The 26,379-nt window shown below is 41.5% G+C and overlaps 1 protein-coding gene across 2 annotated transcripts; it reads left to right on the top strand.

Moving 5' to 3' along the window:
• The first annotated feature begins 6,773 nt into the window (after window positions 1-6,773).
• Window positions 6,774-25,683, top strand: AOC1 (amine oxidase copper containing 1). 2 transcript variants are annotated; one of them, XM_036761690.1, is made up of 5 exons: window positions 6,774-6,826; window positions 15,928-17,516; window positions 20,515-20,800; window positions 24,416-24,548; window positions 25,215-25,683. In XM_036761690.1, the coding sequence occupies exons 2-5, from the start codon at window positions 15,929-15,931 to the stop codon at window positions 25,482-25,484; spliced, it is 2,277 nt and encodes a 758-aa protein (XP_036617585.1). In that variant the 5' UTR covers window positions 6,774-6,826; window position 15,928; the 3' UTR covers window positions 25,485-25,683. The 2 variants fall into 2 exon arrangements, with proteins under 2 accessions (XP_036617585.1, XP_036617584.1); XM_036761689.1 differs by lacking the exon at window positions 6,774-6,826 and adding an exon at window positions 12,337-12,409.
• The last annotated feature ends 696 nt before the right edge of the window (window positions 25,684-26,379 follow it).

Genomic DNA, 26,379 nt, shown 5'->3' with positions numbered 1-26,379 from the left:
GGCCCTGAGAGGAGGAGAAAAAACCCAATCCCCAGAGCCCCTAAGCTAGTGCCTCATTTTCAAACATCTTTATTTTCCTTGAGGAAATTTTATCTAACTTGATGAAGCAAGAATTGTACTTACTAGGCTGAAAGATTTCTTTGGACATTCCTCATTAGTACAAGCAAAGATTAATCCTCACTGTGGGTGCAGATTCTTAGCACCTTCTGAGAATCTGCACTCACATAGATACTGAGTTTGTTTTTACTAATGAGGACTGTTGGAAGAAATATGTCAACTCAGAAAGCAAGTATTATTCTAGATAGAGTGCTGCAGGAGAAAGCAAGGAAGACCTCTGGCATGTTGGATAGACTCCCTTTAGTGAACTAATGGGAGGACATGGAAGGGTTGCAGATGATAGAGAGGCATGGTTGAGCTACAATCTCCAACATTGGAGGGAACATCCAAATCAAGGCACTTACAGATCCATTGGAGCATTTGAGTGGGTGAAGATTTGTCCAATCATTAGGGCACAAATTATGGAGAAGTGGCCCCTTTCCTTTTATTTATCTGCTGAGATTAAACTACATTATACTATGATGTATATAATACCAAATACTAATACCATAATGCTAAATAATGCTATAATATACTATAATACCATAATACTAAAGACAATTTATATATTTATGTTAAGGGTAAACATAGAGTTTTTTAGTAGAGCAATGTCATTTTCCCAAAAACATATGCATATGCATATATAGACATTCACATATGCCCATTAATAAATATGTGCTTATACATATATATATATATATATATATATATTGCATGTGTGTATGTGTGTGCATAAAATGGTTATATGCATATACACCCAGAGGCAACAAAAGACTAAACCAATTTCCAAAAGTAGGTACATAAAAACAGAGCAAAAACTTCAGGAACTGGGGAAGAAGTACAATGTTAGTTCAGAGAGAAGAGACATTCCCTAGTGTCCAAAAAGAGGAAGGTGATTGCCCAATAGGGGAGGCTTTATGAGTGCAAGGGGCCAGGGGAGCGGAGGGGCATGTAACAGAGGCTGTGGAAGTAGAGACAAGTAACTGACTAGACACGTAAAGGCATCTGAGTTATTAGAAAGATTCAAAGCTGTTATAAGAGGTTTCACGCCCAGGGCGTTGAGATATTGCTATATTTGGCATGTTTCTGGTATCCCTCTTTATGATAAGTGGTCCCTTGACAAGTGCCTAAGCACTTCAAATGTCACAACACACCATCTCATGAGTCAACTCATCCTTTTTCCACACAACTATAATTTTAAGAAGTTTTCATTTCATGTTGAACCAAAACTTTAATAATCCAGTGGATCTATACATGACCTTACCAATGTGACTATTTCTTCCATGAATCAGATGAAAATTCATCTACTCCTTTCCATCCTGTGCAACCTTCATCCATATCCTCCCATAAATTCACCTTGCCCCCCTATAATTTCACCCATTTGTGGCCATTCCACCTTCTGTAGAAACACAGAATAGTCTAATCCTTCTTCCACATTAGAGCTCTTGAAATATTTAAAGACAATCATCATGTCCACCTTAAGTCTAATGCAAGATAAACATCCCCAGTTCCTTCAACCATTGCCCAGGTAACATGATTTTAGGTCTCCCAACAATCCCAATTGCCTTCCTCTGGATCTTCCCTGGTTTGTCAGTACCTCTTAAAACATAACACCTAGAATTATACCTGAGATGTGACCAGAATCTAGCTAGTAAGGAATATGTTGTTTGAAATCTAGTACTCTACTGAGTTCAAAACCACCAGCACCATCTCACACACACACACACACACACACACACACACACACACGCACACACACCCCTAACATCCTCTGCCCTAGTAATTTGGGGAGTAGTGATTTTCCTAATTTGCTCTGGTTAACAACAAGGTCTTTGGAAAAAAAAAAAGAGAGAGAGAGCAGAATACAAAGCTTACGGAGGTGTGCCCACAGGGCTCTCTGGATATTATTTAAAGTTTTGCAAAGAGTATGTCAGCATGTCCTTGGATTCCTCCTAGAGTAGAGATGAGGAGATATTCGATTTGGGTTTTTTTTAAAGCCCAAGGGATTCCTCTCTAAATCCCTTTCTATGCCCCTATGAATAAAATGGGGATGTGATGGAGTAGCAAAGACTCCCGCTGAATTTTTGAAACTTTCTCCCCCAAATCCTCCAACTGCCTCCATGCCAGAGTACTACAGTTTGACAGCTGATGTAGAGATGATAACTATTACTTCTGGGGTGACAGTCACTATCTCAGCAAATTTGGAAACCAGAAGGAAAAATAAAGCTAAAGGAAGAGGCCATGAGTATGAGGAAGTGAAGTAGGAAGGAGGGTGAGCCTAAGAAAATGTCTGCGCTACTTATCTAGGACTTTGGTCTCAGTTAACTGTTGTTTATGCCCCTGACATTCCAGTTTTCTCCAGGACTTCTGCCCCTTCTGTTATCTGGCCTTGACTCTCCCCCAACCTCCACCTCTCTACCACCCAATCCAACTTCTCCTTGGCCACAGTTTTATCTTCTCTTTCAACTTCTGACCTTCCTCCCATATTACCCCTTCAGCTATTTCACTTGACCTTTTGGGGTCAAATACCTCTGACAGCCCTGTTGTAAATCTCTTGTGCTAAGATCTCACACAGGAATTCCTGGGCTATGAGGATGCATGAGAATGGAAGCTGTCCAGACTAAAACATGTCATACTTACCAAACACCCTTAGAGGTTCCCTGTAAACAGTAGGGTAACCACTTTGCAGGAACCTAATTTCAATCAGGTTGCTCTAGATTTTGTTTCTCAGGATGTCTACTTAACCAAAAATAAGAAGTTCTTGTGACAAGTAAGAGTAGAACTGAATCACTGCAGATTCATTGACTAGAAAAACAGCTCAAAGAATGTTCCCCAATGTTGGTGGGTCAGTAACCTCACTTTTGTCCATATAGACTTTTGTTCAGTCATGTCCAACTCTCCGTGATCCCTTTTGGGGTTTTCTTGGCAAAAATGCTAGAGCAGTGTGCCATTTCCTTCTCTAGCTCATCTAACACATGAGGAAACTGAGGCAAACAGAGTTAAGTAACTTGCCCAGGGTCACACAGCTAGTACATGTCTGACACATGAAATATGACCAAGCTTTGATCAGTCTCTAATGCAATAATATTTGGTCTTCAGAAAGTCACATTCGTTACTAGCCAAACCCTGGACTATTCTAGGTGTTTGTAAATTGGTCTTGTATTCCTCTGTCTCTCCAAAGTCAACCTAAGTCTTCAGACTTTGAGTCATATGTTTTGCCTTTTTAAAAGGGGCATGTTAGAGAGAGCCAAGCTGCAGGTAAAGGCAATCAATCAATAAGCAAGTATTTATTAAATGCTTACTATGTGCCATGTGCTGTGCTAAAACCTAGGCATACAAAAAAAAAAAGCAAACAATCTCTGCCCTCAGGCAGCTTACATTCTAATAAGAGAGAAATTAGAATATACAAAATAAATACAAAGTAAAGGGAAAATAACCTTAAGGCATGGCCCTGTTAACTGGGGGCTTAAGAGAAGGAGATGGAACAAAAACTGGTATCCAACCTCAAAACTCTTCTAAAAAGTGAAAGAGTCAGGAATGGCCTTTTATTTTGTATCTATCCTTTTATTTTTTATTTAATTAATAAATGAATGAATGAATAAAATTATAAATAAATAATATGTTTTTTTATTTATTTATAATTTTATTCATTCAGTTATTTATTAAATAAAAAATAAAAGGATAGATACAAAATAAAAGGCCATTCACATTCAACCAGAGACTAGCCCCTTGGGAGTTTATGTGTTCAATGTTACATCCCATATCCAAACTAGTAAACATTTTCTCAACCTAAGCCGGACCATTCCTGGTTGCTAAAGTAACAGGACACTGTCAGTTTATTCACAGTCCATTCAAAACAAACATACATCTCTCATTCTGAAGAATTAGAAGTAGGATTTGTTCATTGTGGTTTTCAGATCTCATCTTTTTTTTTCCTTTGCAATGGAAAATAGGCAATGCGATTTCAGACTTCATGAGCACCTGCAGCAAGCTTAGCCCCTTGTGATCCCTTACATGGACTTCAGAGCACAGGCAGGTAGTACTCTTTAAATTGTTACCTCAGTGAAGAACAGGACTGGCTTTTTTTTTCTTTTGTCTGACTATTGTTTATTTGAAAATTGGTGAGGAGACTTGTTGGAAGGAAACTTCAATCTTTGGAACTTATTGTAAGAGTTATAAAATAATATATTCTAAATTATTATAAAATTATGATACAAGAAGTTTTTTTTAAAGGACTCATCAAAAGTTGCAAGTGTTTACAAAGGGAGTCAAGAGTAAAAGTGGAGGAGCTGCCCTCAGGGCCTATTATTTGTTGATTCAATGGAGTTGGCCTGGAGGTATCTACACTTCACTCTGGCCAGACCTCAGCCCCTGGAGGCCCTGTCTTTTCTGAGATCCTCTCAAGTTATCTTAGGAGGACAACTGCTTCACCCCTTCATTTTGGGGGGTTTTTTTATTGGTTAATTTATTTATTTTTAGTTTTCAACATTTACTTCCATAAGTTTTAAATTTTCTCCCCCTCCCTCTGCGCTCCCTCCCCAAGACAGCCTGCAATTTGATATAGGCTCTACATATACATTCATAATAAACATATTTTCACATTAATCATGTTGTACAGGAGAATTATAATGAATGAGAGAAGCCATGAGAAAGAAAGAAAAAACAGAAAAAAGAGAATAGTCTACTTTGCTCTACATTCAGACTCCAGAGTTCTTTCTCTGAATGTGGATGGCATTTTCCATCATGAGTCCTTTGGAATTGTTTTAGGTCCTTGCATTGCTGAGAAGAGCTAAGTCTATCAAAATCAGTCATCACGCGCTGTGGCTGCTACTATGTATAATATCTCTTGGTTCTGCTCATTTCACTCAGCATCAGTTTATATAAGTCTTTCCAGGTGTTTCTGAAGTCCGCCTGTTCATCATTTCTTATAGCACAATGGTATTCCATTACATTCATATACCACAACTTGTTCAGCCACTCCCCAGTTGATGGGCATCTCCGCAGTTTCCAGTTCTTGGCCACCACAAAGAGAGCTGCTATAAATATTTTTTTACATGTGGGTCTTTTTCCCATTTCTATGTTCTCTTTGGGATACAGCCCTAGAAGCAGTATTGCTGGGTCAAAGAGTATGCACATTGTTATAGCCCTTTGGACATAGTTCCAAATTGCTCTCCAGAATGGTTGGATCAGTTCACAGCTCCACCAACAATGAATTAGTGTTTCAACTTTCTCACATCTTCTCCAACATCTATCATTTTCCTGTTTTGTCATGTTAGCCAATCTGATAAGAACAGGACTTTTGATTGGCTGCTGAGTTTGGTGTGCATTCAAGACACCTTAGTGCCAGCATCCATCTTGCCTGCCTGGCTACATTCAAATGATAAGAGAAGTCCTTAGGTGGTTTTGAGTGTCAATACCTTACCTTAGCCAGATCCAGTCTCCAGCTCATTATCCAGCCATCTCCAAGTCATTTAGTTGGCTCCCTGGCCATCATGCCCACCTTCTCCCTGACAGAAATTTGGACTCTACCTTGGGTTCTGATAAATGAGCTTTCACCTTTTCTTGCCCAGATCGAGTTGCCACCTCACTACCTAACCATCTAAAGATCTCCTTAAGCTCCCCAAAAACAGACTTTCTTGCTTGCTTGTATTTTCATCCCTAGTGCTTAAATGTAATTTCAAAAATATTCAAATTCAGTTATTAAGCCCTCAAAAATGTATAAGTCCTGTATAGCCTGTATTGGACTGCTTGCTATCTTGGGGAGAGGGGAAGGAGAAGGGGAAGAAGGAAGGTACAAAAATTTGGAACTCAAAATTTTATAAAAATGAATGCTGAAAACTATCTTTACATGTAATTGGTAAAAAATAAAGCACTATTAAGTAAAAAAGTATAAGTTCCTCTGCAGTGTATTGAAGATGAAAAAGCAAGAAACCCACAGTTCTCAAAGAATTGACATTCTAATGTTGTTCATCTTTTGTTTTCAAAGAGGACTGATGACATGATGTTAGGTTTAACCTTGGTTGATCAGTCCAATAAGAGTTTGGAAAGTTCTACCACAAGTCAGGTACAAGTAGTCCATTAGAACATTTGGGATGTAGATGTTTGTGGATTTGCATAGGTCACTTGTCCTGTGTGCCACTGCAGTTCTGCTTTGCTCATGGAGTACAGCACCTTCTTTGATGCAAGAATGCCATGCTGGGCAGTCCTGCACTGGCATCTCCCATGTCTTACAATTGATATTAAAGTTCTTTAGAGAGACCTTGAAAGTGTCCTTGTACCACTTCTGATTACCATGTGAGTGATTGCCTTGGGTGAGTTCTCTATAAAATAATCTTGTAGGTAAGCATGGGTTTGGCATTCAGGCTTCATGGCCAGCCTATCAGAGGTATACTCTCTGCAGCAGAGTTTGAATGTTTGGCAGTTCAGCTTGAGAGAAGACCTCAGTGTCAGGTACCTAATCTTGCTGGGTAATCTTCAGAATCTTCCTAAGATAATTCAAGTAGAAGGGATTTGGTTTTCTGGTGTGGCACTGATAGGTTTCAAGTCCAGGTTTCACAGGCATAGAACAGTGAAGTCAGCACAACAGCTCTGTAGATCTTCAGTTTCATAGGCAGCGCAAGATCTCTTCTCTCCCATACTTTCAGAACCCCTGAAATGCTGAGCTAGTTCTGGCAATTTATACATCACTCTAATCAGCAGTGTGGACATCCCTGGAAAGTCTACTGCCAAGGTAAGTGAACTTTTCCACAGCATTCAAAATTTCTTCATTTATTGTGACCAATGGTTCCACATATGGATGGTGCAATGCTTTTTTTTCCTGATGCTGCCTCCAAAGAAGATGAAAATGGCAAGGTCAGCTACCACTACTAATGGTAAACTATTCAACATGAAAAGGCTAGAAGCCAAGACCAGAGAGGAGGAAGAGTTGATGCTTGACTTTTTGTTTGCAGATGATTGTGCACTCAATGCGATCTCAAAGGCTGAGCTGCAACAGAGTGTGGATTGATTCTCTGCCACTTGAGCTAATTTTGGCCTGACAAATGATATCAAAAGCACAGAGGTTCTCTACCAGCCAGCACCACATCATCCATATGTGACATTGTAATAAGGAAAAGAGGGAGTAGAAATTAGATGCATACATAACTCATTAATACAAATTAGAATAAGATAAATAAGATAAAATAAGATAAAATAGTGCATATAAGAAGGACAATATGCTACGAAAGATTCAAGGAAGGAGAAAAGTCTCTTCCACCTGTCTCTGGTGTCTCCAGATCTTAGTGACACCAGGAACTGATAACTCTAGACTCTTCCTACCTCTTTCCAGTTCACCTCCTGCCCTTCGCCATAATTCCTCAGTCCCCACAGCCAACAACACTACCTTCTCAAGAATGAAAAAGGGAAAAAATCTTTTCCTGACATTATCAATGGCTATCTCTGATCATTAACGCCAGAGAACTGTGCTTCAAATATCAAAGTTATCTAGTCTTGTAATAAGAACATCAGCTAGCAAGGCGGGAAGAGTCAAGGGAGAAGGAAAAAGAGTGGCACAACCAGCCCTAACCTTCAGAACCCATTGCCACACTTTCAGTGCGAGCATTTACACCTCAAAAATAAGCAAATGGTGCAAATCAGGGCTCGATTTATCATATTGATTGCTAGACTTAAGAAAGTACTAATAATGTAGATAAAGCTTAAAAGTTTATGCTCATACATTTTTCCAGAGAGTCCAGTTTTTAAACATTTGTCAGCATCCTCTATTATTTCTCTATTAATATTATTTTAGCCCAGCAGAAATGCAGTATCAACTCTGTGCTGAAGATCCAGTCACTGCAAGCTAATAACAACAATACTGATGAAAACGATGACAATGATGATCATGATGGCGTCAGTGGTGGTGGTGGTGGTGGTGGTGGCGATGGTGGTAACTGGCATTTTATTACACAAGCAGTATGACTCAGATTCCTAGGTTTTGTTGGAAGCTATTTTAACTCAAAAGCCTTTTGTTATTAACCTGGGCTATTTGTGTTCCACTGTTCCCTTAAATGTTTGTTACATCACCTGTAAGAGATGTTTTCTGGAATGATTGGGAAATGATCTATATATACATCTTCCCTTGAAATGGAGTTCAGAATATTAAAAATTCAGGATCCTTCTCTTAGCAAATGTGTGTTGGCCTGGATTGGATAGGACTATACTGAGTTCAAAATGAACACCTTCAAAAGTACAAGACATGTAAGGTGTGGCTGGCTAAACAAAAATTCATCTAAAAATATTTAGGTGTTTTAATGGCCTGCAAACTCAATATGAGTCAGCAGTGTGCTATGGACATCTTAAGGAAGCTAATGCAATCTTAGATCAATTTATGAGAAACATCGTGTCCAGGAAAGGAATGTATTAGTAACTCTATATTTTAACCTAGTCAGACCACACCTCGGATATTGTGGAACTACGTTGTAGGAAGGATATATGAGTTGGGGGTTATCCAAAGGACAATCAAGATTGTAAAGGATATCAAATTAATGTTAAGATTTTTTTTCTCACCTTTCCTGGGCCGTATAGCCGAGGCCTTTGTTCATTTCCTGTCCATCTAATGTTCCCACAGTAACCACCTCTTTTGTTGTTGTTCAGTCACGTCCAACTCTTTGTAACCCCATGAACCAGAGCATACTAGGCCTTTGTATCCTCCACTATCACTCAAAGTATGGCCAAGTTCATGTTCATTTTTTCGAAGACACCACCCATCCCCTTTTCCTTCTGCCTTTAACCTTGCTCCTACAGAAAAATGTCCTGGATCTCTCTAGTCCTCTTTCATCCCCTTTTCCTTTTGCCTTTAATCTTGCTCGTACAGAAGGATTTCCCAGATCTCTCTAGTTTCTACCTCTTTACGAGTCCTATCCTGGCCTTTTCCTTGCCTCAGAACATCTTCCTCCCAAGACCTCACCACCATCTCTAACTTAACAGATGAACTGCAAGCCATACACACTACCAAATCTCTTGCTCCTCCCCTATATAATTTCTTTTACTCCAATCAATCTGGTCTATTCATTGTGCTCCACCCAAAGCATGTCATTCTGATATCATATATTTGTTCTTGTGATTCCCCACCCCTGCCATAGCCTATCTGCTTAACCAACTTTTAGGTCCCATCTCATCTCCCTACCTCTCTGAAGCTTTCCATCACCACTACAGTCCAGAATCCCTTCTCTCCTTGTCTAAACACCAGAATAAGGTCTCAAACTGATAGCATTACAGAAACTCCAAACCCTCAGGGGTACCCAAGAATCCTAAATGGGAGCAGTATCTAGCCTCAGTCTCAGAATCAATTCCTCAGTATGAGTTGGGATTAGGATCACCAGAATTTTTAAATTGGGATTAGGATCCCCAGACTTTTTAAGGGCTACAAATGAAGGAAAAAGTATTTATTAGTTGATTACTATGTTCCAGGCACTGTGATAGGTGCTGGGGATACAAATACAAACTAGCAAGACAGTTTCTGAGCTCAAGGAACTTACATTCTAATAAGGATAATAATGCATATGTGGAAGTAGTGGCCAGAGACAGAGCTAGAATTAACAGGGGGGACAGAAGGGAATGTATGTATATGGAAGGAGGGCATGAAGATGGCTAGGGAGGAGTATGGAAGATTTACTTATAGAGAATGCTGAACCGTCAAAACAGTCCCAAGGAAGTTGTCCACGTGTCTGATCAGAAATGGAGGTTGGAGCACAGGAGCTCCCCTCTTTTCACTTCATTCTTTGTGCTAGGTTTTGTGCCCCCATTCCTACCATCCTGCCCAACTCCCTCACCACCAGATTCTACATTTCTGAGCCCCTGTCAGGATGCCACAGATGTAAGATCAGGCTTCTCTGGGATCCTCATCTTGTTTCAAGGGTAAATCTATACCTTCTTTCAACTTAGAGATTCTACAATTATCTAAGTTCTCTACATACATGCTTCTATACAGAATCTGATGCATAGTAAACACTTCATAAATATCTTTTCATTCATTTATTCATCCTTTTGTCTTGATGTCTTGGATTCTGACTTCCTTGGAGTCTCCCTCTGTTTCTGTTTGCATCTGTTTGTATAAGAGCAATATAATGTAGTGGAAAAAGCCCTGTGTATCGTGGAGTCAAAAGACCTTGGTTTGGGTTGTGGTTGTAAAATTTACTAACCATACCATTGTAAACCTCTACTGAAATCTTACTCCAATACTTTACTGAGGCATGAAAGTGACCTGAGTTCTCAAAGGTTAAGCCAACAGAGTACAAATTCTGGCAGATCCATGCTAAGAAGGATTTCAGTATAGGTCTGATGATGGATTCATCTCAGGAGCTCATCACCAAGTTGGTTCAACAGTGGTAAATATTTTGGTCATAGAATTATCTACTACTTTTCTGTCTATATCTATAGTGAGGGTGACTCCACATTATAAAGACCACAGGTACCCCTAGGCTGCTAAGTGGCACAGTGGATAGAGTGAGTTGACTGAGAGTCAGAAAGATCTGAGTTCAAAATCCCTTACTGGCTGTATGTCACTGGACTAGTCACTTAAACTCTCTGTGCCTCAGTTTATGCACCTGAAATTGGGGTTACTAATAGCACTACCTCACAGGGTTGCTGTGAGGATGAAATGAGTTAACATTTGTAAAGCATTTTGCTACCCTAAAGCACTATATATAAATCCTAGTGAGTGGTGGTAGTGGTGGTGGTGGTGGTGGTGGTGGTGGTAGTGGTGGTGGTGGTGGTGGTGGTGGTGGTGGTGGTATTAGTAGGAGCAGTTTTATTGTATTGAGAGATCTTGAGAGAATCGTTGAACTTCTCTCTGTCTCAATTTCCTCATCTGCAAATGGGGATAAGACTTTCATTCCCCACTCCAAGGCTTATTATGAAGAAAGAACTTTGTAAATTGAACTATAAAGCTGCCTTCCAGGCCCTGAAGGACTATGTGTCCAGAAGGGAAAACCATGCACAACAGGAAGCAAACAAGCATTTATTAAGTGCCTACCATGCTCCAGGCTCTGTGCCAAGTGCTTTACAAATATCACATTTGATTCTCATGACAACTGGGAGGTAGGTGCTATTATTATCTTCATTTTACAGTTGAAAAAACTGAGGCAGACAGAAATTAATTGACTTTCCCAAAGACACTCTGCTAGGAAATGTCCAAGTCTGCATTTGAACTCAGGTATTTCTGAATTCAGGCCTGTTACTCTATCTAGCTGCCTTTGATATCAGGGGAAAAGCTCCTCACAATTGGAGGGATCCAAAAGGGGTTTGTGTGTCAGAGTGTCACTGACCTTCTGTGTCACTGTGTCAAAGAATCATGGGATCCCCCTTACTAAAAGTCTTCAAGCAAAGGCAAGATGACCACTTGGAAGCTAGCCAAAATTCTCCATGATTAGAAGTTGTTTGAGGGTTTCTGTGACCAAATATTTACCAGTACTGTTGAGCCAACCTGATGATCAGCTCCTTTGAATTTAGACAGGTTGGTCCTTGAAAAAGAGATGAGTCCATCATTAGACTTATACCGAAAGCCTTCTTAGCATGGATCTGCTAGATTTACTCTGCTGATCATAGAGGTTGCAGAAGGCATTCTTATTTAGGTATAGTTTAGATCAAAGAGCCTCTGATAACCCTCCCACCCCTGAGATCTTGTAATTCTGATATACCTTTGAACGATGAGGAGGAGGAGGAGGAGGAGGAGGAGACAACGACTACAATGATGATGTGTCCACCTTAGTCAAGATTGCTCAGTAAATGTCTACAGTTACTCTAGTCTCTGAAAGCCTCCAAATGCTTCAGTACAACTATATGACATGACTCAGAACAGGGAAAGGCAAGAAGGCCTCTTGGAGTCGAGGCTACAGCTATAGAAGGGTGAGTGACAAGGATCCATCAGGCAGGGCAGCAACCACAGTGCAGGGAGATGAGCAAGGATATGTCTGTTGGAGAGAAAGGGCTGGCTATTGGAAGTGGTGAAGGAAGAGAAGTTCTCAAAGGCAGGGTAGGTAGATATTTTCTAAGGTCAGAGGTGGAGGGAATAAGTGCAAGGGGACAGTCTGGGACAAGCAGCACTCCCTCTTATTTCCTCATCTTGCAACGTTTGTAGACCTTGCTACTTCTTGAGCCACACGTACCCAACTTGGCCCCTTGCCTCACCCTGTCCTTCCCTCCCTGGGCGGGGTCCTGTAAAGTTATATTTCTCAGAGTAAGGGTGAGGGTACAGGCAAGGATCAAGCACTTGGGGACAAAGATTGTTGGTAACAGCAGCAAATTCAAAAGCAGAGTGCCTGAGCAGAGTACCCAGGTATGTTTTAACGGAGCACCAGGGTCACTATTGAGAAGAAGCTTATGAGGTTGAAGGTGAGAGAAAAGACCAAAGGGCAAGGGGGTGGTAAATGACGGTATCCCTTAGCTGGGGGCCCAGAGGAGGAAGGGAGGACCAGAAGAAAAATCAGAGAGAAATGGGGAACTAAGAGGCTCAGCAAAACACAGAAGTTCCCTCATCTGTGTTCAGGGGGATAGGAATGGGAAAACAGGAGGAAACAAGATAGCTGCCTGCTTAGGATGCAGGGAATATGAAGGAAGGCATGAGAACCACCCCCGAATCAGGACTGATGTCCTTAGCAGCAAGAAGAATGAAACCATCCTAGACATTAGAGGAATATGGAGTTGGGAGTGAAGAGAGTCCCACGTCATGTTATCCTATTATTTTCTCAACCACTAAATGCTCTGTTTTCCGTATTGTATACTCATTCTCGCCCTACTTGCATAATTCATCTGAGCTGCAGAGCAGGGGGTGTTCTGGAGGAATGGGAGAGAGTGGACAGAGTTGGGTGGCAGAACTCAGGTTCAAGAAGCATTCAGTTGCTCAGGTCAGAGAACTAGGTCAGGTGCAGAGAAGAGAGGGCAGAGTATTTCTCCCCTTCCTCCTTCTTCCTCTCACCCACCTGCCACATTTCAAATCTGTTCATGACTATGTTTCTCTTAAATCTTCCTAAAATTCCTCTCATTGTGGCCCTTTAAGAAAGTATAAAGATGTTTAGGGGAAAGACTTGAGGGACAGCAGAAATGGAACTCATCTGATCTTCAGTGATGGAATGAGGTATCACCTTCCTCCTTCTAGCCTGGGATTCATATACCTATCAGCCATTTTGTTCCACTTTTATCAGATCCCACCAGAGTGGATCACAAAGCCCACAAAATCCTTTGAGTCCTTATTCCCAGCTAATGTCAGAAGAGCCACCAGGACAAGCAATAGGAAACCTCCGCTCCCCATAACCCCAAATTGGAAAGAAAAAGGAGAGGCATTGGACCCCAGAAGCCTAGATTAAAGTGGCACCAAAGAAACTTTGTTCACTAGAATGCCGATGCTTGCTTGGAAGGAAGCATGACTGAAATAAGTTGTCTTCCCTCCACCTTCCAAAAGTTTATTTGTGAATAGGATGTTAGCAACTCTGAAGGAATTCCCATGTGGGAGCAATGTTATAAATGGTGATTAGATTCCCAGACCAATCCACAAAATGCTGTTTAATCCATAATGTACCTAAAGTATACAGGACTAGTAATACTATTTCAACAATACCCACCTACCATGTATAATGCTTCTATCACTCTGAGGGTCTTCCTTCAGAAGCTGTGACTTTCCCAGAAGTAATAGACAAGGCCTGGGTCTCCATTGGCATGGAAGTTAGGAAGACCTAGGTTAATATTCCCAGGCACTGGTTCCTTGTGATTCCTTCACACCTCTCCATCTACAGAATGGGAGACACTCCTTTGGGTCAGTCACTACGAAAACATTCTGAATGGAGGAATCAAGAGCAAGGGTATTCAAGTGGAGTGAGGATTATATTCTCTCAAAGTCCATTAACGTGTATGTGTATGTGTATATACACACACACACACATATATGTACATGTATATATATGTAGCATTTTAATGATAAATGTTTATAAGTATAAGACCTCTCCATATGAAGATCAGTAACAATACTTTGGGGGAGAGGAGAACTAGAGGACCAGACCTGTGACTTCACTGGTATTGGGAATGGCCAGTGAAGAAACTCCCTCAACCAGTGTGGTAGATTGCTGATTCTATGGAGTTGGCTGGGTCACTGAATGTGACCTGCCCAAGGTAACCCAGGCAGTAGGTGTCATCCATAGGACTTGAACTCAGATCTTCCTAACTGTGAATCTAGATCTCTACCTACTCTGCCCCTGCTGCCTTAACCTCTCAATTCTATAAGCAACTACTTAAGATCATATGTTGCAGAATAGGTGCCAACTTCCATGAGTAGAGGGAGTTTCTTCAGCCAGGAGTCCCCTATAGCAGTGAGAAATCACATACCCAGTTCTTATTCCCTAGTAGAGGCACCTAGTTGAGCAATGGATAGAGCACCAAGCCTGGATTCAGGAAGACCTGAGTTCAAATGCATCCTCTGGCTTTAGTAGCTGTATGATCTTGGGCAACTCACTTAACCTCTGTCTACCTCAGTTTTCTCAACTGTAAAATGAAGATAGTAATAGCACCCACCTCTCAGGGTTGTTGTGAGGATCAAATAAGATAATATCTATAAAATCCTTAGCACAGTGCCTGGCCCATAGTAGATGCTATATAGATGCTCGAACCCTCCAAGCCCTCCCTACTCCTATCACTAATAGCAGGCATTTATATTGGCTTGGAAAGTCCTTTATATACATTCTCTCATTCACTCTTCATAACAATTCCTTGAGGCCCATCACAGAATCTCAGCATTGTGAGGGATCTCAGAGACCAACTTATCCAACCTGTTCCTAAACAAGAACCCTCTCTACAATATCCCTGACAATTGGCATCCAGCTTTTAGTCAAAGACCAGCCCAATAAGGTCTTACCCACCACCTCCTGACTCTCTTTTGGATGAGTCCAAACATTAGGAAGTTTGAGAGTCGGGGGGGAGCTCCCCTTATATAGAATTGAAATCTGTTCTCCGCAACTACCACCTACTGTCACTAAAGGTGTTTTTGTCCCCATTTTAGATATGGGGAAACTCAGGTGGAGAGAAGTTAAATATCACTAGAATTTGAGACCAGCTTTCTACTGACTCCTCTTTTTTTTGAGAGTTGAGAAGGAGGTGAATAATTGATGGAGGATGTCAAAAATTATTTTGAGGAATTCTGACGAAGCCCAATGGGCAATGAGGAATCAGCATTGGTAGAGCTTTCCACACGTGAATAGCATGATTGAATGGTACTTAGGGTACATTTTTCTTGTAATGGTATGGTTTGTGGAAAGGCTAGAAGCAGTAATATCGGGAGGCTTGTTCAGTAACCCAGGTGAGGACAGATGAGGTCTTAAACTGATAGAGAGGCTATAGAAATGGGAAATAGAGGCTAGACCAGGAAAACCTTGCAGAGGAACAAACATCAGAACCTGTAGATGGAGACATTGAATGATAGGGAAAGGGAGGAGAGGGGAATTGAAGCTAATTAAAGGTGTGGTCAGTGAATGAGGCCACAGCAGTGCAAAAAAGATCAGGGCATTATGCTAGGAGAGAGGAGACAAAGTAATATTCACGTGGCGTTAGGCAAGTCACTTCCCCTATCTAAGCCTCAGTTTCTTCATTTGTAAGATAAGGGAGTTGGACAGCTCCCTAAGTTCCCTTCCAGCCCTAACACTCAGGATTCAACAGAAGGCTAGCATTGGGAACCATATTCAGGATGACAAATGACATCATCAGCTTTGCAGGGCATGATGGGCAGAAAATGTGATACTCTGATGGTGGAACTTGATAGGAATTCATTCTTTCCCATAATATACTCATTTTGACTGCCCTGTTGTGTTTTAGAATGATGGTGCAAAGGCCCCTGGGCTTAGCCCAGTTGCTTGGAGGGCTGCTGCTGTTTCTGACAGTGGCAATGGCAGAGCACTCCTCCTGGAATTTGAGAAGCAAAGCAACTGTATTTGCAGACCTGAGTCCAGAGGAGCTGAGGGTGGTGTGGAGTTTCCTCTGGGCCAAAAAAGATCTGAAGCTAGCACCCTCCAAGGCTGGAATTATGGCCAAGAATTCCATATTCCTCATTGAGATGTTGATGCCCAAGAAGCACCAAGTGTTGAAATTTTTGGATGAAGGGGGAAGTCGTCCTGCACGAGAGGCTCGAGCTGTCATCTTCTTTGGGGCCCAGGAACATCCCAACATCACCGAGTTCGCTGTGGGACCCCTGCCTTGGCCCACTTACATGCGAGTGCTGCCCCCTAGGCCTGGGCATAATCTTTCCTGGGGATCAAGACCCATCTCATCTGTTGAATACGAACTTCTGTACCATACCTTGATGAATGCCATCATACCCTTACATCGTTTCCTCTGGGATACCAAAAGCTTCTGGTTCCCTAATTGCACTGACCGCTGTCTAACCTTCACTGATGTGTCCCCCAGAGGCTTGGCCTCTGGCCAGCGCCGCTCTTGGCTTATTATGCAGCGCTTTGTAGAAGGCTTCTTCTTACATCCCACAGGGCTGGAGCTCCTTTTGGACCATGAGAGTTCTGATCCTCAAGAATGGCGGGTTGAACAGGTCTGGTACAATGGGAAATTCTATGAGAGCCCAAGAGACTTGGCAGAGCAGTATGAGGAAGGGAAGGTCGATGTGGTGATCCTTGAAGATCTCCCTCCTAAGGGAGAGATGGGAGGGGGTACAGAAGAACAGCCCCTCTTTTCCTCCTACCAGCCCCGAGGTCACTTCCCTACACCCACTGCTATGTCTGGTCCCCACCTGGTTGAACCTCAGGGCCCACGCTACCAGTTGGAGGGCAATGCTGTGCTATATGGGGGGTGGAGCTTTGCCTTTCGAATGCGTACCTCCACTGGGCTACAAATTCTGAACCTGCGTTTTGGAGGTGAGCATATTGCCTATGAGGTGAGCGTGCAGGATGCAGTGGCCCTATATGGGGGCCACACACCTGCAGGTATGCAGACTAAATATATAGATGTAGGCTGGGGCCTGGGCAGTGTCACTCATGAGCTGGCACCTGGCATAGACTGCCCCAAGACAGCCACCTTCCTGGATGCCCACCACTTCTATGATTCTGATGCCCCCACCCACTATCCCAATGCCCTCTGTATATTTGAGATGCCCACAGAGGTGCCCCTACGACGCCATTTCGACTCCAACTTCAGTGGTGGCTTCAACTTCTATGCGGGACTCGAGGGCTATGTGCTGGTTCTTCGGACAACCTCAACTGTCTACAATTATGACTACATGTGGGACTTCATCTTCCACCACAACGGGGTGATGGAGGTCAAGATGCATGCTACAGGCTATGTCCATGCCACTTTCTTCACACCTGAAGGGCTGCGCTACGGAACTCGCCTCCATACTCACCTGCTGGGCAACATACACACTCACTTAGTGCACTACCGTGTTGACCTGGATGTAGCAGGTAGGACTTTGGGGTCCAAATAAGACAAATGCTAAAGGGCAATTAGACATCCCTCCTACAGCTGATCTAGTCCCTTGAACTTTCAATAATTTTCCAGTAAATGAGAAAGTGCAATGGTAAATGCTCCTGAAAGCTCCCATAATAGCCTTGAATGTGGCATTCAACCTATTTGGCCAAGATTGGCCAACTGGATGGCAAAGTCAGAAGTAAACAAAATTACAAATATGGCTTATCTGCCTGAATGGCAGGTCGAGTGAGAAAGAACAAGAAGCTATAGAAGCCTCCAGGATGCTCTTTGGTGGTATAAACTGTAGCCTGAGAGAATGGGATGGAACTTAGTATACTGTGTGACACAGAGTGCATTGTTACAACCATCATCATTATTGGTATTATGTCTCACTCTTTACATCCTACTTTTCAGGTTACAAAATGTTCTCCTTGCCACAGTTCTATACAAGGGGGTAGTTCAGGGGTTTTTTCAAGGGGACCGTTTTATCTGAATAGGTGATCTTTTTTGGTTGTAGGGAGTTCACTGGCATGGCAACTTCCTCCAATGAAGATGATCACAAATTCTCTTTAATTTATGGTGTACAGAGTTGCCTGGGGCAAAGAAAGGTTAAGTGACTTTCCTATGGTCACACAGCTAGTATGTCAAGTGAAGCCAAATCAGTAAGAATTTATTAAGTACTTACTATGTGCTAGGCATTGGATAGGTAGGCAGTGCAGTGGTTACAGTACCAGGCCTGGAGTCAGAAGAACCTGAGTTCAAATTTGACCTCAGATACTTACTAGCTCTCTGACCCTGGGCAAGTCACTTAACCCTATTTGCCTCAGTTTCCTCATCAGAAAAAATGAGCTGGATGAAGAAATGCCAACCACTCTAGTATCTTTGCCACGAAAACCCCAAATGCGGTCACAAAGAATGACTGAAATTTCATGATTTCATAACCGAAAAATTAATGAAAATACATGCTAGGCACTGGGAATACAAAGAAAAGCAAAAACAATCTCTGTGTCAGAGACAGACTTGAACTCAGGACTTCTTATCTCTAAGGTTAGATCACTATCCACTATACATTTCCTGTGTCAGAGACAGACTTGAACCCAGGACTTCCTGTCTTCAAGACCAGCTTACTATCCCTTACAACACATTGCCCTTTTTCCCATGTAATTATCATATTGCATTTTGTACTATAACATATGTGCATGTCATTTCTTCCCTAGTAAATTACATGGTCCTTTAGGGTAAGGACTGTATATTATTTATTTTTGTAACTTCCTCAGAGCTTAGCAAAATGCTTCACACACAGTAGGTGCTTTGCCTATGTGTGTTGAACTGAATTAAGTCTGAGCAGGAGTTCTTAACATTGCGTGTGTGTGTGTGTGAGTGATGGACCACTTTGATAGTCTGGTGAATCCCAGAGATTCCTCAGAATAATGTATCCTGATTTTAGAGATGATGAGACTGAGGTTCAATGACTCCCAAGGGTAACCACCTCATAAGCGTCAGAGCTGGGATTTGAACTCAGGTCTCCTGACTTAAAGTTCAGTGTCCTTGTTGAATTACATAATATAGAAATAGAGCCATTTCCAGATGGAAACTTCACATTAGGTAGCTTCATTGTACTCTTTGGTCTCCAAGGATGGCAACTAACCTTGTGCCATCTTAAGCACAATGAAAAGATAGAGTCATAACTTGACTACTTTGCCCCAGAGCAACTCAGACAACTGGAGGAATAAAACGCAGTTTTTGCAACAATCTCAATGCCTTGAAGTTGGCCAGAATAGTGGCAGAATCAATCTAGCTGAGAATCTTTGAAGACCTACCCTGCCCAGCCCAGATTCCCACATTTTAGTTTAGTCTCCCCTGGAATACAGCCAGGTAAACTGAGGTCATGTGGATGATGTGGTGCACATAGAGTTGTAGAGTTCTATACTAAAAGCATGAGGACAGCATTGAGATTAAGGCTAAGGGCACCTGAAATAGAGTAGAAAAGTAGCTTTTCCCTTAGGGGGAAAAGCTGGGCACAAGTTCATGGATGCCAAATTTTAAGAACCACCCAGTCCCTACTCTGTGAAAATCAAACTAATTACCTAATCTTGCTGAGTACAGAATATAATGATGATGAGGTGGAGGAAGAGGAAGAGGAGGAAGATAACTAACATTTGTATAGCATATACTATGTGCCAGGCGCTGTGCTAACTACTTTACAAATATTATCTCATTTGATCCTCACAACAACCCTGGGAAGTAGGTGGTATTATTATTCCCATTTTCCAGAAGAGGAAGCTGGACGAAACAAAGATTAAGTGGCTTGTCCAAGGTCACATAGCTAGTAAGTGTCTGAAGTAGCACGTAACTCAGATGGGGGCAATTGTCACACATAAATTGTTAGTGTAAAGAGCATGGTTTCTATTCCTTCTATTATTCTAACCTCATAGGCCCCAAGGGCAGCCTCTGGACAAAGTAAATGCTCAGGCTGTGCTGTTAGCAATCAGGTTATATGAATTATGAATGAGGTCATAGGGTAAGATGAAAAAGATCTAAAAGGCAGAGGTGTGCTGGTAAATGTTTAACCTGGGGGGGCAGAATTGCAGAGGACACACGTCTAACTGTAATCAACACTATTAACATTTTCTCCATCACTGTCTTAAAGGTAAACAATCAGCAAGATAATAAAGCAAGCCCTGATTCATAGTTTTTGCTGATATTTGAGGTATAAATGCTCACACTGAAAATTTAACAATGGGCTCCTCAAGCCAGCTCCAGCAGGCCATTGCTTTAAAAATGTCAAGTCTGGCTTCCATTCTTTCTACAGATGAGAAAATTGTGGCATAAAGTAGTTGATTGACTTTCTTCAGGGTCACATAATGAGTGTTCGAAGAAGGATTTGAACCCTGATCTTTCTGTCTCTAGGTAGGATTTGTAGTATGTTGCACCTCATTGAGACCAGCTCGTTCCTCATGTTCCTCTTCATTCTCCTTTCACACCACCCAGGCACCAAAAATGGCTTTGAGACAATGGGGATGAAGCTGGAGAATATCACCAACCCCTGGAGCCCAGGACACCAAGTGGTGCAGCCAATTCTGCAAAAGACACCGTGCCACCGGGAGCGTCAAGCAGCCTTCCGCTTTGGCCGGAAGCTACCCAAGTACCTGCTGTTCACCAGCCCTAAGAAGAATCCCTGGGGTCATAGCCGTAGCTACCGGATACAACTCCATTCCATGGCTGACCAAGTGCTCCTTCCTGGCTGGCAAGAAGAACAAGCAGTCACTTGGGCCAGGTGAGGGAAGGATCCCAAAGCATGCTGGTAATGGGAGAGAGCCTTCTCTTACTTGGGAATTCTTCTCCTGGGGTCTGTGGGTAGATTTCAGGGAATTCATGAACTTGAATGGGAAAAAATTACATCCTTCTTTCTATATAATTAGTTTCCTTTGTAATTCTATGTATTTAAAAATATTATTCCAAGAGGGAGTTCATAGGCTTCACTGGACTACCAAAGGGGTTCCATGACACACAAAAATGTTAAGAAGACCTGCTTTAATTTAATTCAGTTCACTACACATTGGTAAAACACCTACTGTGTGCAGATCATTGTGCTATGCTCTGAGGGAGTTACAAAGATAAATATGATACATTCCCTGCCTTCAAGAAGCATGTAGTCTACTAAGGGAGAAGAGATACGGACAAATGCTTTTAATACAAAATGTAATATGATAAGAGTGTAAGGGGGAAATAAAAAGTCCTATGACAAGCCTGAGGGAGGAGAGATCATTCCTAACAGGGGAGGATCCAAGAAAGCCTCACAAATAAGATTGAACCTTGAAGAATAAGCAACATTTCAATAGTCCAAGATGGTAGGAAGCACATTTAAAGAGTAAGTAACTTTATAAGCAAATTCATGGGGACAGCAGTGTGAAAAGAGTTCAGGAAACAGTGAATGGTCCAGCTTGGCAAAAATCAAAAGGCACAGTTATCCCTTCCCCATAGGGGGTTAGGGGTGCACAATGTGGAAATTCTGCATAAAAATTTTTGGCTCTCCCTTTGTAGCAGAGAAGAAGTCTGAATTTTTTTTCTTTTTCTTTTATGGGGTGTTTACAGTGCCTTATTGTAAAATCTGGGTTGATATTATATAATACTGTATGTATACTTTATATATTTCTGAGTTTCTAAACTTTTTCTGTCACCTGCTAGCCTTCACATGTCATCTATTGCTCCCACAAAAGTCCCAAAAAATTCCCATTTAATTTTTTATGCTGACCCATACTATATCAAAACCTTGATGGGGAAAGTCACAATGTAGAAGGGATAACTATACGTCAATCATTCAGCAAGCATTTGCTAAGCTCCTTCTCTGTGTCAGGCATTGCTGAGGGATAGAAAGACAAAAACCTCTTGCCCTCAAGGATAGGATATTTGGAGGAAGGAGAAGGGCAATATATACATATATAAGGATAGGGACTGGACCTGTGATTTCATTGGTATAAAGAATTCCCTGGTGAGGAAACTTCCTCTACCAATGCTAGTCAGCATATTCTCTTCAGTTTATCTTGTTGGGGTACCTTAAGAGTACATTGAGAAGTTAAGTGACCTGCCCAGGGTCACCCAGCATGTATGTGTCAGAAATAGGCCTTATACTTAGGTCTTCTTGACTTCAAGACCAGCTTTCTCACTCCACTAACCATTGGCACGAGTGGGATAGAAGGCAACTAGGTGGTACAGTGAAATGAGTGCTGGACCTAGATTCAGGAAAACCTGAGTTTGAATCTAGCCTCAGATAATTACTAATTGTATGACCCTGAAAAGTCACTTAACTATTGTTTGCCTCAGTTTCCTCAATTGTAAAATGGAGGTAAAAATAGCACCTACCTCCAGGGTTGTTTTGAGAATCAAATGAGATAATATTTATAAAGCACCTAGCACAGTGTCCGGCACATAGAAGGTACTATATAAATGTTAGCTATTATTTTTTTATTTCTATTATTAGATAGTCATTGGAAGGATTAGGAAAGTCTTTATGGAAAAGGCAGCATTTGAACTAAACTTTGAAGCCAAGAGGCAGAAGTCAGCCAAGAGCTCATTCCTAGCATGGGGGTTAACCTGTGCAAAGGCCCAGAGGTGGGAGATGGGATACTGTTCATGAGCAACAGTGGGAAGGCCAGTTTGACTGTACCATAGAATTTTCAAAGGGAGCACTTTGTAATAAGGCCTGAAAGGTAAGCTGGCACCAGGTTTTAATGGGTTTTCAGATGCTGGAGCAGTTTCTATCTGTTCCTGGAGATAATAAGAAACTATACTTTAGTGAGTATGGGGAGTGACATAGTCAGACATGGACCTTGATTGTGGAAGACCTTGAATACTACTAGAAAAGGTTCTTGGATGCTGTAAGCAAATGAAGGTCTTGGAATAGAGAAGTTACATGATTAGAGTTTCATGTTAGAAAGTTTTCACATTGGAAAGAAGATTCTTCCTCACAGAACCACCATTTTTTTAAAAATAGTATTTTAATTTTTTAAATTCATATATATAGAGAGAGAAACAATTTTTAGCATTCATTTTTATTCAAGTTCCAAATTTTTCTCCCTCCTTTCCTCCCCTCCCCTCTTCCTAAAATGGTAAGCAATTTGATATAGGTTATATGTGTGCAATCATGTAAAACATTTCCATATTAGTCACAGTTGTGAAAGAAGAAACAGACCAAAAGAGAAAAAACACACAAAAAAATATAAAGAAAGTGAAAATAGCATGCTTCAATCTGCATTCAGAGTCCATCAGTTCTTTCTCTGGATGTGGATAGCATTTTCCATCATGAGTCCTTAGTAATTGACAGAACCACCAACTTAAGGAAGTGCCCAGGCTAATCATGTTCACTATTTCACTCCTCTCCCCCAGCTTTGCTCCTGACTCTCCAAACTTCTTTCAAGTGCCCCCAACTAGGCACTTTCTCCCCTCTCCAGCCTCAACTTTTTCAGCTTCCTTTTATGGTTGTCATCCCCATTAAAATATAAGCTGATTGAAGGCAAGGACAGTCTTTTTGCTTGTATTTATATCCCCAGCATTTAGCATAGCAACTAACACATGGTAAGCATTTAATAAGTGTTTGCTGATTTGACTCTGACAGCAGTAGAAGACATAAAATTGAAGTAAAGAGAGAGAGAAGTCAGAGAAAACAACCACAAGGCAATTGAAATATTTGGGGGTTTGTTGTTTTGGTTTATTTGGGAAGGTTTTTGCTTTTAAATTTAGAAATGTATTCTGTTTAATCTAGACATTTGGTATATCTTTATTTTAAAAAAAAAGCCAAGACAAAAAAAGTGAAAAACATAACAAAATCTGTACCCTTCCATTTTTCAAACAGTACTGAAAATTCCGTATACTAAATGGAAGAAATATGACCAGACAGGAATTATACTATTAAGATAAAGTATAGGCCTGATCTAAGAATGGGAAGGAAAGGACAGAAATTAGGCATACTATAAGTATAGATTAGCTAGGACTTGACAACTGATTAGCAATAGGAAGTAAAAAAGAGAGGTCAAAAATAACCTCCTGGGTTCGAGTCTAGGTAACTTGGAGAATGGTTGTGCCATCAATAGAGGAGGAAGGACAGGTTAAGATTGTGAAGGGACTGTAACTAGTCCATTTTTTGGACATGTTGAGCAGACAGAAAGACATCCAGGCAAGGATTTATATTAGGGAGTTGGTGGGAAAAAGAATAAGGCTGGAGATTAAGGAGGCATCTATAAGGAAATGAAGAAAAGGGTGTGTGGGATTGGGGAGAGGTCCATAGCCTCAGAGTGGACTTGGAGGTCCCTCACTAATAGCAGCCTGCTTGACTGGGAAGGGCTAGAGGCCACCCCAGCATTCTAAACTTCCTGGTTTCCCTCCTGGCTTGCAGGTACCCTTTGGCAGTGACCAAATACCGAGAGTCTGAACTGGTTAGCAGCAGCATCTACAACCAGAATGATCCCTGGGACCCACCTGTGGTTTTTGAAGAATTTCTACGCAACAATGAGAACATTGAGAATGAGGTACAAATTCCATTCCATCCTTGGCTGACCCTCTCCCTATTCTTTAGAAGCCCTGTCTTCAGGCCTAACTCCTTGACTTTGATATGTTACCCTAATATCCTGGGCTTGAACCAGTTCCCTCTCCTCAGGGAAGCTTTCTGTGTAGTTCGACCAACCAATACGTCTGGCCTCCATACAAAAAGAAAGAGCACTCTTTCTTTGGATTGAGAAGAACTTAATTCAAATCCTTCCTACTTACTACTTTCGTGAATTTGGAAAAGTCACTTAGGTTCCATGGGCTTCCATTTCCTCAACTGTTCAAAAATCCAGATGGACTCCAAGATCCCTTTCAGCTCCAGAGCTATGATCCTACATCTCTCTGAAGGACTTTGGAAATTCCAATTTTATTATCAGGCCAAAGGACTGAAACAGAGTTGGGAAGAAGAAATGTGTTGGGGAAGTCTCTTGGCCCTTATACATGGATAAGGTCCAGAGGTCATTACAGGGTTGACCCTTAGTGTAACATTGAGCCTAAGTATCAATATAGGAAGTCCTTTGGAGTTAGTGGGATATTTCTGGAAACAATCCATGCCCAGCAATGTCCTATTTCCCAAATCCCAATATCCTGCTCTGTCCTCATTGCCAGCCTTATATAACTAACTGACTCCCATTCCTTTCTTCCCACAGGACCTGGTAGCCTGGGTAACAGTGGGTTTCCTCCACATCCCACACTCTGAGGACATCCCTAACACAGCCACACCCGGCAACTCTGTGGGCTTCCTGCTCCGCCCTTTCAACTTCTTCTCTGAGGACCCATCTCTGGCTTCCCGAGGGGTTGTCATTGTGCGGCCTCAAGCCAAAAGACCCAACCATATCCAGCGCTGGACCCCAGATAATGTGGAACACTGTTGGAAACCCTCTCCATTCAAATACAATGGCACCTACAGGCCTATGTAATAGAGTCTCTCAACTCCCACATAGAATCCTAAGCCTCTCACACATCTGTCTATAAACACGATCAGGGCCCAGCTTCACAGTTTCTTCTTTCCCATGATTCATTCCATTGGTCATAATTCTTCTTTACAACTTGACTATCACATAAATAAGCTTAATGCAAAGTTACACGTAGAAGATATATCGGATGCCACACCATCTTGGGGAGGGAGTGGGGGAGGGGAGGAAGAAAATCTGAAACTCAAAATCATGTGGAAATGAGTGTTGTAAAATAAAAAATCTTAATAAAAATAGAAAAAAAAGAAAAATTGAATGTGTAATCTAACAAAGTAACCAAATCACCTGGTTTTGTCCCCTTCTGAATTTCTGTTTTCTGTTGTTTTTAATGTGTAATTGCCATTTTAAATATATGTGTGTATGTATGTGTATATATATATATATATATGTGTGTGTGTGTGTGTGTCAGCCCAATCTCCTTTGCAAATAAAACACTGTTTCAAAAGTAAAAAGAAAAAGAAAAAAAGAAAAGGGAAGAAAAGGAAAAGGAGAGACATGTGCATACACTCTCATAGAAGAGAAAGATAAAGAGAGAGAGAGAGGGAGAGAGAGATGATTTTAATCTCACCTGGGTTGTTAAAGGAAAACTCTCCAATCCCATTCTGAATGTAGTCTTATGGCCTATCAAATAAACTCCTTCTTATGGGTTTTTTATTCCTCACTCTCTTCTCTACTCATTCGCACTGATCTGTTCCTCTGCCAACATCATCACTCAAATCTTAGCATTTTTTGCTTATTCTCCCTTCACTCTCTGATCCTTCAACCATTTTGTTTTCTTAGACAGGCTGACCTATCCCCATCTGCCAAGCTGCATTATTCTGTTCTATACAACTGGGCTCAT

The sequence above is a fragment of the Trichosurus vulpecula genome, chromosome 5 (assembly GCF_011100635.1).
Source record: "Trichosurus vulpecula isolate mTriVul1 chromosome 5, mTriVul1.pri, whole genome shotgun sequence".
Lineage (NCBI taxonomy): Eukaryota > Metazoa > Chordata > Mammalia > Diprotodontia > Phalangeridae > Trichosurus > Trichosurus vulpecula.
Note: the sequence above shows the minus strand (reverse complement) of the source record. Positions and strands in the feature narration are given on the sequence as shown.

What these genes read in the sequence shown, in the direction of transcription:
- AOC1 (XM_036761690.1), top strand. Translation starts at nt 15,929, where the DNA reads ATGATGGTGCAAAGGCCCCTGGGCTTAGCCCAGTTGCTTGGAGGGCTG. An exon ending in TGTTGACCTGGATGTAGCAG is followed by an intron (nt 17,517 to 20,514) that starts GTAGGACTTTGG and finishes CACACCACCCAG; the next exon opens with GCACCAAAAATGGCTTTGAG. An exon ending in CAAGCAGTCACTTGGGCCAG is followed by an intron (nt 20,801 to 24,415) that starts GTGAGGGAAGGA and finishes CCTGGCTTGCAG; the next exon opens with GTACCCTTTGGCAGTGACCA.